This window comes from Corvus hawaiiensis, chromosome 6 (genome assembly GCF_020740725.1).
Source record: "Corvus hawaiiensis isolate bCorHaw1 chromosome 6, bCorHaw1.pri.cur, whole genome shotgun sequence".
NCBI lineage: Eukaryota > Metazoa > Chordata > Aves > Passeriformes > Corvidae > Corvus > Corvus hawaiiensis.
In genome coordinates, this window is record NC_063218.1 from 63,306,882 (window position 1) to 63,324,305 (window position 17,424).

General features: G+C 44.8%; 2 protein-coding genes across 2 annotated transcripts; both read right to left on the bottom strand.

The window, feature by feature from the left end:
- Nucleotides 1–1,232: 1,232 nt before the first annotated feature.
- On the bottom strand, nucleotides 1,233–6,893 carry LTO1 (LTO1 maturation factor of ABCE1). The gene is made up of 5 exons (XM_048306032.1): nucleotides 6,822–6,893; nucleotides 5,474–5,579; nucleotides 4,646–4,716; nucleotides 4,094–4,211; nucleotides 1,233–3,734 (listed from the first exon to the last, which is right to left on the bottom strand). The coding sequence occupies exons 1-5, from the start codon at nucleotides 6,860–6,862 to the stop codon at nucleotides 3,666–3,668; spliced, it is 405 nt and encodes a 134-aa protein (XP_048161989.1). The 5' UTR covers nucleotides 6,863–6,893; the 3' UTR covers nucleotides 1,233–3,665.
- A 2,434-nt stretch (nucleotides 6,894–9,327) lies between these two features.
- On the bottom strand, nucleotides 9,328–14,456 carry FGF19 (fibroblast growth factor 19). Its single transcript, XM_048307285.1, has 3 exons — nucleotides 14,237–14,456; nucleotides 14,041–14,144; nucleotides 9,328–11,125 (listed from the first exon to the last, which is right to left on the bottom strand). Exons 1-3 carry the CDS (start codon nucleotides 14,454–14,456, stop codon nucleotides 10,793–10,795), a joined length of 657 nt encoding a protein of 218 aa, XP_048163242.1. The 3' UTR covers nucleotides 9,328–10,792.
- Nucleotides 14,457–17,424: the final 2,968 nt, after the last annotated feature.

Here is a 17,424-nt window from a genome sequence, read left to right on the forward strand (position 1 = left end):
TACTAACAGCTTTCTGATTTTTCCATGATGAAAGGTTTATGCCATTTCTTATTCCTATTCAAAAATCCTCCCAAAACCAGATACACAGAATGCTGTACTAGTGCTCAATTAGTTATGGTTATAAAATAGGATAAAATAATTTAAAGCACTGTGCAGCAAGCTGCTTTAGAATCAAGTGAAATAATCCCTGGGTTTTTTTCACCTTTCATATATTCCATGGATTTAGGAAATCTCCCATGTTCCATATGAGCCTAGTGACCATGTCTCCTTCCACACAGTAGTGCATCATTTGGTAAGTAGTACTAAAGGATTCTAGGATGAAAAATGCTGAAATAAATTGATTACTACACTTAGGGAATAAACACTCCAATGACTAAGGTAGGAGCATTCACAGTCTGATACCAACGAGATACTCAGGTTAGCTACAAATGAACTGTGCAAGCTTTCAAAATAGCACACAGAGTTTTTATTACTATTTTTATTATCACCCCAGGCTAGGCCGGTCCTGCAATTCCAAACCCTGGGACACTCTGAAGTGCTTCAGAAGTGCATTGCTCCAGTTGGCCTTTACACATCAGTCCCAGACACCACAGCTTGCAACTGGACACCTGCTGCAGAACTCCTCTCACACCTCCCAAATCCCCGTTTTCCCTGGTGATACATCCACTTCTGTGGGAATGTGTACTGTCACAGCTTTATCCATTAAAAAAACAACTCTGGCAGACTGTAAAATGAGAATCTTCATGGTTACTTGCCAAACTATGAAAGCTGAAGTTTTAGGCTGCAATTAGATCAGAAGCCACGGTCGCAAGAAGTTGCAAAGGGCACTATTCAAAAGGCACTTCCATTCACACTGAGTAGCACCAAGAGTAGAAAGAATTATAACAGTACCAGAAATATTAAGTTCTTACTCTAAAGCACTGTGGAGTATTAGGTGCAGGCAGACTTTTGACAGATGGGTCTCCCTTTATTCCAATGCAGGAAGTTGTATTTCCAACCAAAGTGTAAATGAGCATTCATAAATACAGGGCAGGCTCAAACTCTCTCTTGCATCTCTTCAAAAACCAAAACCTATGTAAACTTTGAAACTGATTTACCAGAAAATTCAAACTGCTAGTTTCATCTCACCTGTAAATTATCACAACCCTGTTTCAGAAAAAACACAACAGGATTCAAATGAGCCAGAGTGCCTCTACAGGGTTGGTTTTGAAGCAAACAATTGCACACCCAGATTATGTTTTTTTCTGATTTATTTCACCCATTTCTGTTGATTACAGGTATTAATTCAAAGCTGGAATTGATCACCTTTGATACAGCTGACAGGAAATAGAAAGGAAGTTGCTTAATGAAGACAGAACAAGAACTGTGCCTGGGAACTTTACCAAATGGTATTCAAAGTTTACCTCTCTCTGCTGATGCCTCAAAATTCACTGTTTCTTGTACTCATAACACACTGCAGAAAGGAAAATTACAAGTATTCTGGATTGCAATGACTTTAGCAGCCTAGAAGTAATGAGCTGTGTATCCACCTTTTAATAAAATTCCATATTCCACAGGCTCAGCTGAGAGATGAAGAGACAAAACAAGCTAGAACACAGTCCAGGCAAGTCAGAAATTGGTAAGAGAAATGTTTCAAACATTCCTCCCTAACTACTGAGCTATAAGTAGGGGTGGCGAATGAATACACAGATATATTTTTAAGTCTTACTTCTGCAAGATTTAAAACTTCTTGGACAATCAGCATCAAGCAACAATCTCTATGTCCTGCTTTATTAATAACCAATATCATAATGTACAAGGTTGCATATTTTTTCATATCTTTGTGACCCAGCCTAAGACAAATGAATATTTTTGATGTAACCTGGGCTTTAACCTCCTTAGCGGTAAATCAGGCATAAAAACACCTCTACAGAATGCAGGGAATGTTCCACTGCCACAGCCCTGAACGTCACAGAAACCCCCACAACTCACTGCAGAAAATGATAATTGACACAACTGCACATCCAAAATAATTTTGAACTGTACCTCATTTAATAAACCAAATCAGGCCCACACAAAGTGCGAAGCAGCAGATATTCAGAAAAATACAGACTCATGGAAGAAGAGACTCCATCAGTGTGTAAACACAGATGAAATTGAATTAAAGACCTAAGAGATAATCCTAAACTTGGTACATCCCAGCTGGAAATCCTGGTTGATACAATACTTATGGTTAAGTGTGTACATACACACATGTATTTATATAATAACTTATTATAATATTATTTTATTAAAAATAAAACTAAAGCAATACAAGAAAATTAGCCACCAAACCAATTTTCCAAGTAACAGTCACCACTTGACTGCCAAAGACCCCTCCTCTCCTGAGCTGAACAAAAATAACTGTGTTTGACACAATCTCTGGAGCAGCACCTTGGACTGTCGCTCACGTATCACACACTTCTATCAAACAAATGCTCCACCTGGAGCTCTCACAACCCTGCCCTTGCTTTTACAGGCATTTTTGCAAACGAGGGAACAAGTACAAATGAATCCTAGCTCAGTGTTACTTCATGTCAAAGAAGTTCTCCACATAATTAGAATTATCATGACTGTGGACATTCTGTACTGTTTTAACAGCTTCACCACACAAATCTTTGTGAGCTCTTACAGTCCTACACATCCACTAGATGGCTCTGACACTGCCTGTGTGCATCAAACCTCACGTGTAAGACAATGAAACAAACAAAAATCCTCAAACCTGTCTTCAGGAGGCTGCACTGTGCCACGCAGGCAGAGCCAGACACACACAGGGTACAGTTGGCGAAAGAATTCTGCTGGAATTCCTTACAGAACTGGAATGCAGAGACATCCAGCAGCCCAAGCTAAGCCTGTTCCAGGTATTTCTCTCCAACTAACACAGTGAAATACATGCAGCTGGCAGCATCCATTGATCTGGAATGAGACTGAAGAGGTCACTTTTCAAGGCTGGCAAATAAAAAGCTGGTCTGTGATAAGAGGTACCAACAAATACAGTCAGTGAGAACCACAGCTCTTCTGGCAGTCATGTTTATCTCACCCACCATTTAAACCGGTAACTTTTGGGGGTTATTTTTTGTGGAGTTTGCTCCCTTCCCCCTCCTCAGTCTGCAAAACTATTGGAAAATCCAGGTGCAAATTCCATGTTCTGAGCAGGCATCTTCATCCTTCTCCTTTGCATTCTGACCTCCTTTGCCATTCCATCCTCTGCCCACAAAAATGTTTCCTGCTTCAAAGGCTGCAGGGAATTGATTTTATTTTCCTTCCCCTACAGCACCTACACATTGTGTAAAGTGAATGATCTGCATACACAGATTTTTAAGTAACAACCATCCTTAAAACAAGGAAACCGTGCAAACACTTGTTTTCCTTTTGAGGAATTACCAGTAAAAGACTAGCAAAGAATTAAAACAAGTATTTCTATTTAACATATTTACACACTAGTGTGTGTAATATCCTAAATAAAACTTGGAGATAATAAATGGTAAATTACATTGCAAGTCCAGTGATTTCCCCCTTTAACATCTAACATCTCTTCACTATTTTGATTTTTTTTTTTAATACAAAAGTAGATAAACATTTTTCCAGTTCTGTTCTTTTAACGCTTTTTTCCTTTGGTCATCCATATTTATCTTCATCTGTTGCATTCAAAATGTTAGTGAAGATCTCTCAGTACCAATTCTAAAATCAGACTGAATATTTAGCATTGAACAAACCTAAAAAAGAATACACAGAAGTGTTTCAAAGGCTCTGTTGTCCAAGAAGAATGTTCAACAAAGCTCCCAACTGCTCTATTTCTCTTCTTTTGGTTTGTAATTCAAATTGTCAAAGATTATTTCCAATTTGCCTTTCAAATAATATTTTTCCCTTTTTTTTTTTGCGTTTGTTATTGGTTGAGGAATTTTCAGCTATCAAGGATTTTCAGTTTATTTATTTCACTTCCAGTATTTTGTTACGATTGCAGAAGGGGAACAATAACTGCTCCACACAAATACTGTGTTTTGGTGTGGCTTTAGAACATAAACATCTTCAAGAATGAATTTGTGTGCTAAAATAGCCACTTAATCCTACAAACCTGTTTAAATTTTCCTCTGATTTTTTCCAGATCTTCTTGCAGCTTATCATAAGTGGGGTCTTCATATGGGAATTTCTGAATCATCCCTATTAATGAATCCAGAGCCCTCATCTTTTTGCTAGGGGGGAAAAAAAAAAAGTCAAAACAAAACCCAATGATCCTCACACAGGAGTTTTTTCAATCCACTGATATGAAAATTATACTGATATATAATAATCCAGAGCATAAAACCCAGCCCTCCATCCTTCTTTAATTCAACTTCTCCCATTTAGCTCATTGCTCATTCCAGACATATTTAAGAAATCCAAACTAGGAATTATTCCAAATTGGGAATTAAGCATAACTGACTAAGTTAAGGTTTCCCTTCCAACTTACCAGCCCAAAGCTAAGAAATATTCAAGAATCAACAAAAATACTGATTAGATGACGGGGGAAAATAAAGAAATGCAACCAAAAAGGCAATTCTGACAGATTAATCAAAACAGGACAGAAAAAGAAAGATATGCAGAATTAAAGTCACAGCAAAATGACTTTTAGCCTTTTTAACCTCACCTGTTCTTTTCATCTGTGTGCTTCTGGAGCAGGCAGTGCCACGTCAGTGCAAAGCCAAGGTAGCAGCCGATCTAGAAGTGAATTTAAAAGAGTGTCTGTCATGAGGGAAAGAAGAAACCCCAGACAACACACAGCATAGACAGACACACAAAAATGAAGCCCCACACTGTATCTCACTCTTCAGGTCACTAAACTCCGGATACACATACATGTTTCTAATCAGAGCACCTCTCTCCTATGGTCTGCCCAGGACCATTTTGTACAAAAGCATCCAGCTTTGGAGGCTGCTTTTGGCATTCTCATCCTGGAGCTATGACCAACTGGAGCCAGATGTATGGGACAAGTTGAGGTGCCTCCCCACCCCTCTCCAGCCCCTGAATTCCTAGGAATGGTTATTGGTCCAGGTGTGCCAGCACACAGAACTGGCTCTGTGTGCTGAAGAGGAACAGTGCTACAAACCTTCACAGAATTAGAACTAACAAAGAGTGCACGAGACACACAGAACTGCCTCTTTGTGTCTCCAGATTCCATGCCTTTCCCTATGCTGAGCCACAGGAGATGGTGGGGGAGGGGCCCTTAGCCATAAATTTGGGGAAAAAAAATTACCAAAGCTTCATACAGCACATAAGCTCAAAAAACACAAGCACATTTACTGAATTCTCCAGATCCAAACAGCACCTTTAAAGCAGTTTTATGGCTCCTCCTGGACACAGTGAAACACAGCAGGCCTCAGCCTGCCTGTGCACCAGGCCTGGCCTGGAAGTTTCTGTGTGCCTGTCATTTTCTAATGACAAGAAGATTCCAACCCTGAAGCATTTCCCCATTTACCTCTGAGCCAATCCGGGCTCCATGGAGTGCTCCATACCTCCTTCCCTCAGCCATTCCAGCGCGGCTGCCCTCTGCAAAGCCCTCCTGGTAGCCCTCCCCGTGGAACCTGGGAACACAGAATCACAGCTCTGTTACTCTCATGCTGAGCTCACGCCACACACGAGCACCTCCACGGAACAGAAACGTGCATCACCTCCAAAGCTCAGAAATACCACATAACACTTAGTTAGATTCCAGAATCACAGGCTCATTTTGGTTGGGAAAGACCTCTGAGATCATCCAGTCCAACCTTTAAATGATCACCACCCTATCAACCAGACCAAAGCCCTGTGTGCTACAATTTGTTCCTTGGACACCTCCAGAAATGGTAACTCCAGCAGCTCCCTGGGCAGCCCCTTCCAAGGCCTGGAAACCTTTCCCATGGAGAAATTCGTCCTTATGTCCAACTTAAACCTCCTCTGGTGCAGCTCAAGGCCACTTCCTTTTGTCCTGTCCCTTGTTACCTGGGAGAAAAGTCTGACCCCCACATCGGGGGCTCCTGTCAGGGAGCTGTGCAAAGAGGGAATGTCCTCCCCGAGCCTCCTTCTCTCCAGGCTGAGCCCCCCCATCTCCCTCAGCCGCTTCTCCTCAGACTTGTGTTCCAGAGCCTGCTCCAGCTCAGTTCCCTTCTCTGGACACGCTCCAGCACCTCGAAGTCTTTCTTGTAGTGAGGGACCCAAAACTGAGCCCACGATTCGAGGTGGGGCCTCAGCGATGCCCAAAACAGGGGGACAGTCACTGCCCTGGTCCTGCTGGCCGCACTGTTGCTGACCCAGGCCAGGATGCCAATGTCCTTCTTGGCCACCTGGGCACACCTGGGCTCGTGTTCAGCAGCTCTTGGCCACCACCCCCAGGCCCTTTCCCTCTGGGATGCTTTCCAGGAACTCTCCCTCTATCCTGGAGGGAGTTGTGGTGACCCAAGGGCCGGACCCGGCACTCGGCCTTGCTGACCCTCACACCGCCGGTCTCGGCCCATCGATCCAGCCTGCCGGGCTCGGTCCCACTCTGTGCTGAGACCGATTCCCTTGGGAGCCTGTTCCAGCAGGATGGATGACATCCAGACTGGATGAAGATACCTGATTTCCCTGATATCCAACCTAAACCTCCCCCGACTCAGCTTCAGCCCGTTTCGCGCTGGTCGCTCCGTCAGAACGCGCAGAGGCGAATTTTCCGCGCCCTCCTCAGGCTCACCACCCTCACGCTCCCTTGACGGCTCCCACTGGGAAGCACAGGCCCAGGGGAGCCCCGCGCTGCCGAGGAGCCCCTCTCGGGCGCCGGGGCCCGCTGCAGGCTCCCTGTCTGCCCTCACCTCTGCTCGGCCATCACGATCCCCTCGAACAGGTCGGCCATGGCGGCGCGGGGCACGCCGGGAACGGACGGCGCGCGGGAGGGGGCGTGGGGCGCGAGCGCAAACCCCGCCCCTCGCGGGCTAAGCCACGCCCACGCGCTGTGGCGGCGTGCGGCCACCAGGGGGCGCCCGAGCGCCGCCACAGATCCCGGGCCGGGACATCCATAGGGAGACGTCGGTGTCCCGAAAATCCCACCCGGTGTCCCGAAAATCCCACCCCGTGTCCCGAAAATCCCACCCCGTGCCTCAAAGCGCTGTCCAGACGCTCCCTGAGCTCTGCCAGCCTTGGTGCTGTGGCCAGTGCCCTGCGGAGCCTGTTCCAGTGCCCGACCACCCTCTGGGTGAGGAACCTTTTCCCGACATCCAGCCTAAACCTGCCCTGACACAGCTCCAGGCCATTCCCTCGGGTCCTGTCGCTGGGCATGGAATGATGGAGTTTGCACATCTCTCTCATATGATACTGGCGTCTGTGGCTTTTAAGAAGTGTATTTCTGGTGCATATGCCCGCGAGTTTTCCCTGTGAGGGTGGGGTGCCCAGAGAAGCTGTGGCTGCCCCATCCCTGGGAGTGCCCAAGGCCAGGCTGGATGTAGCTTTGAACAACCTGGTCTGTTGGAAGGTGTCCCTGGCCCTGGAATTAGATGATCTTTACGGTCCCTTCCCACCCAAACCATTCTGTGATTCTAAAACACAAATATTTTTGGTGTAAATACCCACCCCAGCTGTAGTGTGCCGTTGTAGGCTGCTCTGTTAGAACACTTACGAGTTGTTACAGATCAACACTGGTCAAAGGAAACATTTATACTTTTTTACAAGCATGTATACTTGTATACATTATGCTATTACTTTCCGGATACTTCATGAAAATGTGGCTCTGGGTACGTCACGCTCTTCTGCCAGCCTGGTGTCGGAACACTTATATTTTTTGAGGAAAAAAGGGAAGTTTAATTTATCGTGTTGTTCTCCATTCATATGCAAAGTACAGTGGCAGAGTAGAAAGAGTGGCCCCCAAATTTTCCACCAACAGGGTTTCAGTGATTTGAGCAGAGGTAAAGTGGACATTATGACTCTTGAATTGATTTATAGGTTTTTACACTTCCTCCAAGTGGAAATGAAGACGCTCAGTATCTCCTTTCCTACGGCCTCCCCACTCCTTTAACAAGTCGTATTTGCACATCACAGCTTCCAACTGAGACTTCACAAGGAGACATTTGACACCTGAGCTTTAAAAACCTTTTAGGGCTGTAAAATGTGCTGTTGCAAATGAAAGCACTGCCATTGTCCTACTGTCTTTGAGGAGCTCTGATGGACAGGGGACAGGGGACGTGTGTGGTGAGGGGTGGTGGTGCTGTTTACATTCCCACAGAACCAAAGGCAGGGGTGTTTTTTGGAGGTTTTGCACACCCAGTTCCTGACCGAGTCAGGTGTCGCAGGGCAGGGGAAGCATTTCCCAGCAATCCTCCCACCTCCAGCCGAGATCTTGTCAGATTTTATAAGCAAAACAGCCAGGTTTGGTCAAAGCTGGGATGGGAAAACTCCAAGGAAAACTAAAGTGCTCCAGGAAGCGGTGTGGGTTAATTTAGCTCCTGGCATTCTTCCCTCTGTCTGAATAAATATTGAACCAACCTCTAACCATGCTGTTGCAGGAAAAATCATCGTGCTGCCGGTGGAAGATGGTAATCCAAAGGTGTCAGCAAGTAGGGTCACGAGAGAGCTCCAGATGCTGTTCCCAAACATAAGGTTGCCCATCTTTGCACCCTTGAGAAATATTCACACTGTTACACCCACTTAAAAAAATCCCTCACTGGTGCAGTTAAACTGTGTACTCTCCTAACTCCATTATTTGCCACGTTTCCTGTCAAATCTGTGCAACTTTTTAGCAGAAAAGAAAAAGTGGAAGTTTTTTTGACTGAACTTTAGAAGTTCATTAGTATTTTATTTTGTTTTCTGATTTGGGTTTTTAAAAAAAAAAAAAACAGGTCTTGAAAGGCATTCAAAGAAAATACAGTGACTGATCAAAACTGGAAATGAAACCCCCTGAAATCGGAAAGATTTTGGAATAAAACAACCTGAAAATCAGAACTACCTCTTCCAGCACATAAGGAGTGGGAACCCTCCGGATGTGCGGCAGTGGCTCAGCACAAAAGAGAATGGGAAAACACCATGAGAGACGCTTGCCAGCCAAGAAATCTGCTGTTCCTGTGACTCACAGCATTTCCAAATGGAAGCATTCAGACTCTTTTCCTGCCAGAAACTGACATCTTTTTCAGGCAGAACTCACCACTTTTCTCCCTGGCAGCACTGGCTAGAATGGTTCCCATTTTTAAATGGGAGCAGCCTTCTACCCACAGGATTTTTTTGTCAGGAAGCTGCCCAGGGAAGTGGTTGAATCACCATCTCTGGAGGTATTTAAAAGATGTGTGGACATGGCACTTAGGGAGGGACAAAAGAGTCAAGCAGATTTTGGTGTTGAAGATGATTTTCTCTTTTATTGCAAATGTACACATTACACTACTGATAATGCACAGAAATTTAAAAAACTACCGTTGGCTAAAATTCCGTGATTACGAAACTCCACAAGATTTGTTACAACTAAAAAAACCCACCTTCAGGAGTATATAAATAGAATTTTGAGCATAAATAACAGTAACAAAATAAACAGGTGTATGTATTCAATAAATTAATTATAAATATTGCATTGGCAATGAAGTGCTAGGTCAGAAGAACACCGGTATTTCCAGTAGAGTTTTTTTTTTTTTGTACAGGAATCTCTATTATAAATGAACCTTTGGAAACAAGTAGAATCCCTGAACTATCCTTTTTTTTTTTCCTTTGGCTTCACCTTGGTTATTCCTTCATTGACTCTTTTCAAAGGGAGAACAGAACTGAAGACATCAGGTGCCTTGTCCAGAGGCACTCACAATCCCTTCCTGCAAGGAGAATCCTGACCCAGTTCTGCAGCTTTTAACTCACTAAACCATCTCTCCACTGATTCCCATGGATGCTGAATCAAGCCTGGAAGTGACTTGAAAGAATTCCTGGTGGTTAAAGGTTAAACACGAAAACCTATTTTGCAACTGATTTGACCTATACATCCGTTTTCAGTGGTTTTCTCCATTTGCTAACGACATATACATGCTTATATACAACAGAATCTTCATTTAAACACTCATTTGAGCTGCTCATTCCCTACCTGATGAACATCAATTCTAGCCCTGTGCACTCTTCCAACCACACAATGAATTCTCACTAATTCTGATGAGAACTCTCTGCTGCATGATTCTGATGCCACAGAGAACATAATTTAGTCTACAAAAGAAATCAACGATCAAGTTTCCCAAAGTACTCTTTAGAAATAAGGGAAGGGAGAAATTTTTCCCTTTCTTCCCTTATTTTCTAAGGGAAGAAAAAGCACAATATACAAGCAGGATTTGTTTTTTTTCAGTAGTATGCTTTCAATAGAAAGTTTTCCCCAGAATGTTGTTAGCAGCCTTTTAAGAAGCAGCATTAACTCTAGTTACATCTGCTGGGATGTTTTCCTTCATCTAGTTTTGGTCCAAATGTTTTGGGTTTAAGGTCTCTGAAGAGGAAAAGGTTTTCTGCATTTGCTCATATGAGCAGATATAAGAGGTGAATATATGTGGAAGCTGGTGTAGAAAAATTATGTAGAAAAACTTTATCACCACCTCTGGAGCAACTCTGATAAAGCTGCGAAATTTTTCATATTTAATCCTCCTTTTCCAAACAAAACTATGGATAGGCAATTCTTTAGACTATAGAACAGCCTCTTGGCACTCATCTCTTACAGGTACAACAAGGGTGAGGCTGGCTCCATACTCAAATACACAAAAAAGTTCCCAAATATCACTACCTGAAAAGCTAAAAACCCTGCAGTACTCTGCAATACTCCTGTAAAAACACATGCTGAGCACAGTCACTTCTGGAAGCTGGGGCTCTTCACTGGGGACAGTTTGGAGGTGATGCCAAAGGGATCCATACTGTCCGTCTCCAGGGGCGAGGAGAACACCTCTGGCTCAAAGGCCTGGCTGTAATCACCGTATTCACCAAAGTCCGCTGACTCCACGGGCACGGTGTTGATCATGGGCAAGAAGTGAGACAGGGGAAGAAAATCTTTCCCCTTGAACTGCTGTCTTTGTTTGGCACTGCTCAAAGACACTGATATCCCGTGTTTTTTTGATTTATACACGTTGTAGCCATCTGGGCGAATCTCCTCCTCAAAGGAACAGTCTTCAGTGGAATACCTGAGCTGAACAGCAAGGAATAGCGAGAGTTACAAATATACCCACCAGGCTGGTTGTAGTCAACCACAATGCAAACCTTCAATGGGACAAGTCCTTCTCCCTCAGTGGGGGTGTCCTCCTGCCTTCTCCCAATCGCCTATTCTATTCTATATTCTGTATTCTATATTCTATATTCTATATTCTGTATTCTGTATTCTGTATTATATCTTCTCTTCCAGAACCCCTGAAGTTCTTTCCAGGTCCATCACTTTAAATAAGCTTTGAAGCCTGGGATGTGCTTCTCCACAGCCACCACACTTATCCTGTCCTGAGCACTGGGGAAGAAGAATCTTAGATGCCAGTGCTGAATTAGATGGAATTGTCCTTAATTGCTGACGGTACTTAATTGCAGTCATGAGTCCTAATCCAAGTATAGAACTCCTGCTCTGTTAGAGATTTGCCTGTGCAAGGGCTTCAGGATCAGCTCTGTAGAAAGGCAATGTGGCCAATCAGTAAAACAATGCTAAAAGGTAATTTCTCCTATTTTCCACTCAAAATTTACTGAAATTGCAAAAGACCCTTTTACAAAGTGTCATTTTCATGTTAACATGAGAACTGTCAAACTAATACCAGCACAAGTTAGGATTTTGTACAGAAGAATGTATTTTCTTAGGTATGAATTTGTAGGATTATATTTGCAATGGCCTGTACAGATATTATATATCTTTAATATCTTATAAATATATGTATCTATAAATGATATATTATATTTGTATATTAGACTCATATCAGCAGGTCAGACCTCTCCAGATTGTTACACCAGCATTGCATTTCTTACAGGTCTGGTGCTATTTCAGTCTTAGCCACTGCAGGTGATTGAACCTGTGGTCAATAAAAGAGAATTGCTGATTATGTCTCAGTCTGCAGAGACAGAAATGTCCTCACAGGAATGTTCCGCCTGTTTGAACAGAGAGCATATTTAATACTTTTGGGCCTTTCTCAAACAGCCTCAGTAACATGGAGTAAAATTAAGGGCATGCATTTGATTGTCTTTTAAAGGCATGTTTTAAATTAATAAAGTAATTTTAAAAAAAGATGTTTCTTCAAATAAAATGGTGCAGTATTTATGCTTACACACACACATTATATGTCAGAAAAATACGTGTATATGACAAAAAATTGAGACTGGATTGTTAGCTGTCTTTATGAGTGCTCAGCCTCACTGAAAAGGATGATGAAATAAAAGAGGTTCTTGCTCAAGAAGTGCACACTACAAACAACAGATATTGATTGATATCAGTCAATCGATTGATACCCTGCATCTCAGCTATACCTTTCCCTCTTCACTTCATTGGGATGGTCTCTCGTGTGTTTTTTTAAACAAGTACCAATCAGACTTTTTAAGTATTTCCAGATTAGTTTTTTTTCACAGGAGGAATCACAGTATGTCAGTATATTCAGCATTTCCCTTAAACTACTGACTACAGCACACAGCGCATTCAGAAACCAACCCTAGTCATCATTTTTCCAGTGTCAAAACAGGCCATGTTGCCGGAGTACAGGTTCAGCCCCCAGACACCGTGTTTGCCCTTTTGTTCTTCCACTCCTGAGCGCAGTGCTGATAAGGTAAAGATTACCTGCAGAGCTGCCTGGCTGGGCTGTGAGCACAGACGTGACAGCAGGTGTCCACAACATGGAGATGTGACAGCACGGCTACATGCTGCTGTGTTTTCAGAAAAGAAACCCCCAGCCTGCATCGGATACTCTACACCAACAAATGCAGCTTCAGTCAACGTGTATGCCTTCAAAATGCTGTTATAGGAAAGCCATTTTAAAATTCTGTGATTGCTAAAGTTCAGCTGGTAGCTCCAATGGGAGCTGAATATGATTTGGATATACATTAAAATACTAAGCTAATAACTACCGTATCATCTGAACCTGTGCACCTCATCACAGCATTGAGTGATTTGAGCCCAGAAAAGCAAGGAAATTCGGAAAGAAAGGCTTAATTCTATATTATATCTGCATTCAGGAACATCAGTGTTGCTCTTATTAAAGATACTGAGAGTTTTGAGGATGGGCCAAGTCCATTCCTCACTGAAATCAGCAGAAATTTGGCTGGAGTAATCAAAAAAGGATCAAGCTGTATCTTTACTGTGGCATCATGAAAAGCCATTGCTCTGTGAAGCTCAGGCTTCTGTACAGACTGAATCTGAACTGTACCTGTCAAATTCTAGAGTAAATAATGTATCCACATGCCTTAACTAGTGACTAGTTGCTGTACCTAGTGAAAAAGCATGACCTAACCAAGTGGCACCAGTGGGGCACTTAACTGCCCAACCTCTCAGAGTCCCGCAGGTGTCCTGTTACAGCAGCGCAGAAGTGGGACAGTGGAGAAGCATCCTTTCCCCTCAACATCCTTTTTCTGTTTGCAACTTCCTAAGAGATGGCAACCCCATGTTCCTGGGAGTTGTATGCCTGGCAGCCAGCTGGCTGCAGCTCTTCTCCAAAGGAGCAATCCCTTTTTAAATGTTTTGTTGGATTTTTTTTCCAGAGTACCTGACCTGAACGGTGAGAAATTATTCACATTCTATGGCAGGGCTTAATGTATTTCTGCAGCAGAATCACGGTCTCCCTCTGATGAGAATTTTAAACCTAAATGCAATTTTGCCCTGGGCTGTACTTTGGGTATATTTTGGCAGGAGACACGCACAACATAATTTACTTTCTAAACGACGTTTCCTTTCTGCCTTCTAATAATCCCCCCAGCGACGGTGACAAGAACCGCAGGTCCTACGGGGAACAGGCGGGGGAGGGAGAGGGAGGGAGGGTGGCGGACACCTGAAAGCTTTGTTACCCCATTATTAGCAGAACACGCCGGCTCTTCGGCCGCTGTTCCAGGGTGGAAATTCCCCCCGGGGAAAGCAGCGCGGGTGCTCACCTGCCCGTGCAGCCTCCCCGCCTCGTCCATGCACAGGTACCGGGAGCTCTGCACGCCCTTGATGGCCACGGTGCGCACGGCCACGGCGCGGATCTCCAGCAGACCTGCGGGCAGAGAGAGAGAGAGAGAGGGGACAGCGCTGTCACCCCGCGGCCCCGGCCCTGCCCCATGCCCGCTCCCCGCCGCCGCCACTCACTCTGCGGGCTCTGGCTGCCGGCCGCGTCCACCCGCCCGTCGGCGCCGATGCGCAGGAAGCAGCTGAAGAGCCCGTGCTTGCTGGCGGTGTAGAGGTGCCGCAGCCGGATGGGCTCTCCCCAGCCGTAGTTGAGGTGCGGGCCGGCGTCGGGCAGCGGCAGCGCGGAGGCGGCGGCGGCCGCCAGACCGAGCAGCGCCAGCGCGGCGGGGCGCGGCCCCATCCCGGCGCGGCGCCTCGGGGCTGTAGCGCGGCCGCAGCCGCCCCCCGGCCTTTTATAGCTCGCCGTTATCAGCCCCATCGATCCGGCCGCATCCGATATAGAGCCCATTTCATAGCCGGATCGGTCACTCCCCCCGAAAATATTGAGCGGGTGACATCATTTCGCAGGGGACACCCTGAAGTCGCTTCCTCCGCATCCGCACCTCCGAGCTTTCCGCTCCGGCCGCGGTCCCGGAGCACTGCACGTCCCGCAGCCCCGATGTGGCGCCGGGACGGGGCCCGGGGGTGGGCGTGTGTGTACCCAGCCCACCCAGAGGCAGGAGGCTGCCCCGCTCCCCGCCGCGGCTCAGCCCCTGCCTTCGCCCTTGCCCGTCCTATATTTCATTTCCCCTTTCAGAAATCAAAGAGCTGCTGCCTGAACCTGGGCTCGCCTCTCCGGCAGGGGCCGAGCGCCAGGGGAGCGGGACGGCCGCTCCCGGTTCCGGACAGCCGACGAGGCACATGGCGCTGGTACAGCCCGGTCCGGCCCTGCAGAGCCCGGTCCGGCCAGGTACCGCGGCTCCGGGCTGGATCCCGCCCGGCCATCCCCGGCTGTGTCACTAGATGGAGCCTGGCCCTTGGGATGCGGCTGCCTCGCCTCGGGGGAGCCGCTGCCGGGGGGGCTCTCCAGCTCCTATTCGTCCCCACTTACAAAGGGACTGGGGGGGAAAAGCCCCTGTGTGCAGTAAAACTGCATCGCCTGATTTAAGCTTCAAATAGATATTTTCTTCTGGTCTGCGCATGGATTTTTTCCACGTGGGCGCCTCCCAGGGAGCTCGCTCAGCGAGTGCGCCAGGAGAGATGGAAAGAAGCAGACACACACATTTGGGGGTTTTCCACTCTATTTGCATCTCAGAGATGTTTAAAGGGATTGCTGCCGACTTTTCTGCTGTACATCCAAACTGATCATCGAAGGAATTTCCGCAGATTTCAAAAGAGAAAACTGGTAATTTCATAAAGGAAAAATAGTTTTCTTTCCCCCACAGGACATTAAATGACAATTAAACAAGACACAGGCCCACCTCCCCATCATCTTCTCTGAAACAACAAAGCTTCTGTCAGCTTCCACATACTGTTTTTATATTTTGCTACTTGTTTGCTTTCATCCTTTTGTGCCTACACTTGCATCTCCCCCCTGCAAACACTCACACAAATAACTTCTCTTCATGAGCAATCTTAGCTAAGTGAGGTTGAGCACATAGGCAAGGCCATGCAAAAATACAGAGGCTTGTAGGATGATGTCTTGCACTTATTATCATGTGCAGCTTAAGGCGTATTTAGCTGGAGTTAAAGACATAGATCAGTGTGAGTTTGAATGATCAGGGTCTTGCATAACAACCTCACCAGGAGTGAGGGATTGAGTCTTCTCAATCGTTTCAAAATGCTACTGCTTTTGATTAGCTTTGGGCATTTTTTGGTGATGAGCTTGAGGCACCCAGAAAAGAACCTAGTTCTTTTCTTTTATTCAGCATAGCTGCTGAATAATTAATAAGAATTTGGACCACTTGTCATTCAGGTGTCTCCTGCTGCATCCTCCAAATCATGGGCTTTCCTACCAATTGTGGTCTTTCCTACCCCATGGAAGTTCACAATATTATAAGCCCAGTAAATAATACTAAGGCATGCAAGTGCCTAATTCTTTTTTTCCTCTGCAGTGTTATTACATGGCTGCTACAAAGGCAGTTACTGCCCCGCAACCCTGGGCCCCACAGCAGTTGTGCATGTAACTCATCCTGGCATTCTTCAAGGTACTGAGCACCCACCACACACGCAGAGGTTATGGTCTGAAATTAATCTGAAAGGCTTTTTTAGCTCAATTTTTCTGGGCATCTCAGTGAATAGAAGCTATTTTACGATCACTACTTCTGCTATACTCTAGTGTGAATAATAATCCTGATTGTAAGTTTTATTTTCTTCATCAAGAAGCTCAAACTTCTTTCAAGCAGTAAGGAATCAACGCTTGAAACTTGTTCATTCATCTCTGTGCAGATCAAAAATTGAGGCAGAAAGGACACATCACTTGCACTAAATGATATTTCAAATCAGTGAAAAAGCTGGCTGTAAAGGAGAATTTCCCAACAGCTGATGGAGAGCCTTTAAAAATTATTTCCATTGCTGCTGTTGCTGATGTTACATGGGCTGATGTTAAAGGGCTTGTGTCTAATCAAATTAAAATAAAAATTAAGCACTTAACTAATTTTTTGGAATGGCCTCTCTTTTTGGGGGAAGGTTTCAACCTAAATAATTTGTCCATGTTCCCCTGTAGTCCCTGACAGAGGTAAGTGCCTGAAAACACTTAACTGGACTGAATAGTACCAATCCTATCACAAAACAGCTGCTGAAGAGATATGGGTTAAATATATCCTGGAAGTGTTCATTTCTTTATTGCCTCTGTAAAGAAAAAAAAAGCCTAGATGATTAACTCCGATTCAGGACTTATTTTTAGCTAGAGATAAATGAGCTAATGAATGTCACTGTATTCAAAATACAAGAGTTGCAACACATGATTTTCATTTCAGTTCCTGTCTGTGTCACTGAACTTTATCATTTATTGGTATCTTTTACCAAAGTTCAATAGAAAGACACGTCTTTGCATGTTCCTACAAATGCATTTGCAGGAAAAAAAAATGTTTGCTGAACAAATGTGTTATAGGGTAAATCACACCGTCACTTCCAGTGCTCGACCTGCTTCCTGCAACAAGGAAACCTGGTAGTGTTGGATTTTCTGCTTTTATGAGGGTAGAATAATCAACCAAAAACCCAGGAGGAAAGTCTTACAGAACAAAAATACCTCCTGACCAAACAGCACACAATTGCAAAAGCATTTTCACCTGTTGCAATGAATCATTTATTTCCACTGCACTTTTCAATGTCCCAACGTAATTTCTGCAGAACGAGAAGTCCAGCTTTGTGTAATAATGAAACTGAAG

Coding starts and splice junctions, on each gene's coding strand:
- LTO1 (XM_048306032.1), bottom strand. CDS start 6,862: ATGGCCGACCTGTTCGAGGGGATCGTGATGGCCGAGCAGAG. Junction 5,580..6,821: donor ATCGTGATGGCCGAGCAGAG/GTGAGGGCAGAC, acceptor CTGTGTTCCCAG/GTTCCACGGGGAGGGCTACC. Junction 4,717..5,473: donor GAGCCCGGATTGGCTCAGAG/GTAAATGGGGAA, acceptor ATTCACTTCTAG/ATCGGCTGCTACCTTGGCTT.
- FGF19 (XM_048307285.1), bottom strand. CDS start 14,456: ATGGGGCCGCGCCCCGCCGCGCTGGCGCTGCTCGGTCTGGCGGCCGCC. Junction 14,145..14,236: donor CGGCAGCCAGAGCCCGCAGA/GTGAGTGGCGGC, acceptor CTCTGCCCGCAG/GTCTGCTGGAGATCCGCGCC. Junction 11,126..14,040: donor CGGGGAGGCTGCACGGGCAG/GTGAGCACCCGC, acceptor CTTGCTGTTCAG/CTCAGGTATTCCACTGAAGA.